A 5,329-nucleotide genomic window follows, 5' to 3' on the forward strand; every position below is an offset into this window, starting at 1 on the left:
AGGGAGCCGCTCCGTGCAGCAGTTGCCAAGGACTGCTTCTGTAATTCTGGCTCTCCAGTTTACCTTAAAATATTCAAGCCAAGTTTCACTAGATTTCTTAGGACACGAGTTCTGCTTGGCCTAAACAAAAACAATGCTTTCACTGCTTTAAGTAATTTAAATTTCAGATGTAAGCCTGAAACTTCTAATATTGTACATAAAAAAAGCCGCTCCGTGCAGCAGTTGCCAAGGACTGCTTCTGTAATTCTGGCTCTCCAGTTTACCTTAAAATATTCAAGCCAAGTTTCACTAGATTTCTTAGGACACGAGTTCTGCTTGGCCTAAACAAAAACAATGCTTTCACTGCTTTAAGTAATTTAAATTTCAGATGTAAGCCTGAAACTTCTAATATTGTACATAAAAAACGTGAAAAATAAATTTTTATTCCCCTGCAGTGTAAAGTTCATGGGTTTTTGTAGCTGACATAATTACTGTGAGTAGCCAGAATAATTCCTGTTGGGAAGGGAGGGTGTCTTCTTTATGAACAGTACTGTTCCTAAGGACCAGCTAGTCACAGGCTTGCACTCACAAAATCCATCAGATCTCACAGTCACCAAAGTGAAGTTGTATAAAACAGTTTCATTATGCATTTGCTTTTTGCATTAATAGATTGGGGAATGCAACCCCCAGCTGAAGAAGATTACTGACCGCTTGGATACCATCAGAGTCAAGGTGCAGAGTCAAGTCTGGAAGAATGCTGATCTTGGTGGTTGCTTTTGTCATTTGGGGTTTTTTTTGCTTCTTTGTTTGTTTTTTGTACCCTAGCTGCTACTGCCTTCACCTTTGTGTTCCCTAATGCCTAGTTTCATAGCTATCCATATCTAACTCTGGTTTAGGAGCATTTCTGTTAGGAAAGTTGAAAACCAAGACGAATAATTTTTATACAATAAGAGATGAAAGAAAAAGGCTAATTTGTCACAGACCATAGTCTCTGACAAATCTGTTGCTAGGAGAATGGGAACAGGGAAATAATATACTTTATGGTAAGCTGTGAAAAAGATGAGGGAAAGGTTTCTTCCCCTGTTTTGACGAGGTACAGGGTGAGAAATCAGTTGTTGTTTGTGTGAGAGAAATCAGCCAGACTTAACAGTATCAGGTTCCATTCAGGCACCTATGGCCTGGTCGTTGGAGCAGAGGGAAGAAGTGGTGATGTGTGGGCCAGGGAGGAGTGAATGGGCAGGGAGCAGGTGGCAGTAGCCTGTGGTGTTACTCTGCCAGCCCCATAGAGACCACATTGAAAGTCTAACATCTTCTCACCTCTCCCTCCAACCTCTTATCTCATGGTCATTTGTAACTATTAAGGGGCCTAGGCTAACATGACAGCTTTGATGGTGTCCTGCTGGCATCAAGAATAGCTGCAGCAAAGCTGATCCAGAGGTGAGACCTCATCAGAAGGGCACTGGCTTACCTGTTGTGATGATCCAGCATGCTGCCAGCCAGCCCCACAAGGGAACACAATGGAGGTCTACCTCCTTTGGCATGGTTTATCTTGGCCTCTTGTTTTAAATGATGTTGCCTTGTTGTTTTGTTTTTATTTTATTTTTTGTTTGTTTTTTTTTTTTTTAACTTTATTTAAGAAATAAATGTCTAAATATATCTAATCTGGAATCACATTGAGCTAGGGCTTGTTTGGTTTTTTTTTCTTTCTAGGGTAAAAGAGCACTATTCACAAACTTTGATCCTAGCTGTCTGCTTCCCAAATCCCTGGACTACTGGACTTACTTTGGCTCTCTTACCGTTCCACCCCTTCTTGAGAGTGTCATCTGGATTGTTCTGAGAGAGCCCATAAGTGTTTGTTCTGAACAGGTATTTTTTGAATTTTGCTTTTGTAAGGCTTGAAATTCCAAATGCCACCCAAAAATGCAGTTTTTTCAGACCTTGGTATTGCATATCCTATCAAATTACCGAAGGACAAAATATGTCTATGAAATTTATCCTGACTTCTTGTTGCCTTTCTTTGTGTAACAGCTATTACCCATTTTTTTTTAAAAAAAGAATCTGTGTACTCTAAAAATTAACAAGCAAAAATAACCCACAAGGAACTTATAGAAAAAAAGGGTTCTGGTGATGCTTAGAAATCCTGGAATTCCATTTGTTTCAATTACTTGCATATCCTGCTCAAATGTCTTCTCTGGTGTTTTATTTGGCAGATCAATAGTAAATTTCTTCTTGCATTTCAGATATATAAGACTTGGTGAATTTATTAGACTAATGATAAGAAAAGACAATTGTAACAAGTCGGGTTTTATGCTAAGCTATTTTAGGAAAAGTAATGCCACACAGAAGACTACTTACATTTCATGTTAAGCACTGTACTACGTATTAATGCTGCAACAGTGACACCCAGTGGGCTGATCACCCCAGGTACAAAGAGTGCTGCCACTGGAGACACTGTCAAATAGCTTCTAATACTGGATGTTAAGTACATCACCTACTGTATGTTGTCAATATTCTGGGCACACTGTAACCCTTAAGATTTTTGTACCTCAATGCTGGTCTCATTCATGGTCAGTATTACAAATACCCCAGAAAATTCAATACCCTAGGCCACATACTCAGCAGAAATGATGACGTCAGTCTTTGCACAGAATTTTAAGACAGTTCACTGACTGGGATGCTTGTTAGTCGGGAGACCTCAGATTCTGTTTGTAACTGATAGGAAGTCATGTATGTGCTCGATGTGTGCATTTTTCTCCCCTGCATCTCTTCCCTACTCCCCTCAATCTGGCTTTGAAGGACTTCTTGTAGTGCATATGGGCCTATGACTGAAAATATGTATTATGATATCGACTTCCCAAAGACAAGGCATTTTTCAGGTTAAAAGGTTCTCGCTGGGGCTAATCTATAATTAATAGATCTAAAATGTTAAATACTGTACGCAAACACCTATGTCTAACAGGTTCAGAGGGCATGGTGTCAGAACCATGCCAAATACAGTGATTCTTTACTAGTCACATTTTCAGACTGTAGCTGTAACTTATGTATTAAAGTATAAATGTCCTACATCCTTATAAATATAAACACATGCATAGCTGAAAGTGTTTGTTTCCTGTAATATCCACTGATGTGATACTGTTTTGGCATTTAATCTTGCTCCTCACATTTGTATTTCTTTGGGGTTTTACAGTTTGCTACCTACTTTTTGGTGCACTTTTCAGGTTGAAAGAAATTAAAATAAGTTTTTAGAAACTCACATAGAGCCTGAATTACGAATATTAGCTTTAAAATGGGGTCAAAGAAGATAGTATTGACTTTTTTTTGCTCTTAGTGCAGTTGAGATGCAATGTGCAATACAACTAAATGCTGTATTATAATGAAAGGATTTTTGTGCTGTCCTACCTTTGGTAACCTAAAAGTAAAGTAAGGTGATGTATAGAAATAATAACTCCTGGAAATATTAGAAATTAGACAAAACACAAAACTCCAGGTCAGAAGTCAGACTCTAATTCCCTGAGGTTCAGACATGGAGATCTGATCTGGGTTTCTGCTAAGATGAACTTAAGCAGAGAAGCTTATGCTGAGGTGTGAATAACTGCTTATTCTGTGACTGCATAAGGGAAAAATTTCTAATCTCTCCTGGTCTAAGTACATGTTTAATGTAAGAAAAGTGCTAGTTGCAGAAGCTTTCTATAGCACCACACCTACTGTTGCAGGTTAATTGGGAACATACTCTTTGAATGAGAAGATATATGCAGCTGTACATAAGAAATCTTAACTTTTCGCATGAAACATTCCAGAATCTCCTATACTCCTAAAGTAAAAAAATCAAACTAAGAAGTATAAACCCCTCCAGTTTAGATCAGATTATGAAAGACAAACTGTAAATATACAAAACAAATGATCCTTATACACAGTTCATTCTGACACGTGGTTTGGGATATTTTCTTGGTAGTCGCTGTTTTAAATTTGTAAGGACAGAAACAGTGAAATTGCCATTCCCTACATGCCATGGAAAAATACAGTTCCATTCTTTCTGGTGGAAGAGAAGGTGACAGGTATCTCTAGTATTTGCTACGTGCTGTTTCGCAGTATGGGCGTGGGGGGTTTCTGCTAAACAGTACATCTGTTTTGCTTGCAGCTAGCCAAGTTCCGCAGCCTCCTGAGCACCGCCGAGGACGAGGCCGCCTGCTGCTTGCTGAGGAACTACCGACCCCCACAGCCCTTGAGGGGACGAGAAGTCAGGAGGAACTGAAGGAGTAAAGCCAGAGTAGTCTCCCTCTGAAACCAAAGGCTGAATTAAGTTTTATAGCTAATATACTTTGTGATTTTTAACATTTTTGTGAGTTGTTTTAACACATTTGTGTTGTTTTGTTATTGGGTACCATGCAGTGATTTCTCACAGGCAAGTATGTCCTGAGTTGTTGCAGGTTCCTCAACGTTAACAGGTCTGACTGTGTTTGAGTACATGGGAGCACTGAGGCGTTAGCATGGCAGAGAGGGCAATGCTAATCCTAAGGGTCAGGTGTGGTGAGGAGTTGTCCAGTTTGCCATCAAATTACTGAACAGGATCCCTGATATTAATAGCAGTAAAGGGTGTTTTGGGTTTATTCTTCTGGTCTCTAGCATAACATTTAGCTTCTGTATTAGACTTTACACTGTAAACGACACACTATAATGCTCAGGAAAAGAAATATTTCAAGGCTGATATAATTTCATTAATGACTTCCACAATACCCTGCCTACCTCCCTACAAAAGGCAGTAATGACTGACAGCATTCAAGTAAAAGAAATACTTATATGATCCTGTTATTCTGACTGCTTCTTAAAAGTAATTATGTACTGATTGTTTCTAATTTAAAAAGCAAATGGGAAGGATTTTGTATATTGCAGGATCATGTCAGGCAGTTTAGGTTATTCCTGAATTCCACCATGTACAGTGATGAAATTGTCCTGAAAACGGCAAGGTGGAAGGGCACAGAGGGAACTATTCATTCCTAAATCCAGTCTGTTGCATTTAGTGAACAGTAAGGGACTGCAACCCTGTGTCCGTGTAGCATCAGGCTCCTGCCACTTGAGCTCCGTAGGCAGCAGTAGCTGTTGCTGCAGACCGCTCCGTAGTGGCCAGGCTGGAGGCCGCAGTGTGACGCCCCTGCTGCAGGCCTCACCTCTTGCACAGCACAAGACCAGAGCACAGCACTACTCAGGTGTGTGACGTCTCCTAGGTACTGACTGCCACAGTTGAACTCGGGTGATTGCACTTACATTCCAAGACCAAAAGGAGGAGACAGAGCAAGCCAAAGCTCATATCTCACCAAAAAAATCAGCCCTTAATAGCAATGTGTTGAAATTT

The 5,329-nt window shown here is 39.9% G+C and overlaps 1 protein-coding gene across 1 annotated transcript in view; it reads left to right on the forward strand.

Moving 5' to 3' along the window:
- Nucleotides 1-4,231, forward strand: part of CA13 (carbonic anhydrase XIII) — a gene marked incomplete at its 5' end in the record, with an annotated part of 12,304 nt that extends 8,073 nt beyond the window's left edge. Inside the window, 3 exons of the mRNA XM_008943062.1 lie at nt 649-711; nt 1,690-1,845; nt 4,118-4,231. Of these exons, the coding sequence (XP_008941310.1) occupies nt 649-711; nt 1,690-1,845; nt 4,118-4,231 (333 nt within the window). The remainder of the gene's footprint in view (nt 1-648; nt 712-1,689; nt 1,846-4,117) is intronic.
- Between the last annotated feature and the right edge of the window lie 1,098 nt (nt 4,232-5,329).

Source organism: Merops nubicus, unplaced genomic scaffold, assembly GCF_000691845.1.
Source record: "Merops nubicus isolate BGI_N331 unplaced genomic scaffold, ASM69184v1 scaffold19156, whole genome shotgun sequence".
NCBI lineage: Eukaryota > Metazoa > Chordata > Aves > Coraciiformes > Meropidae > Merops > Merops nubicus.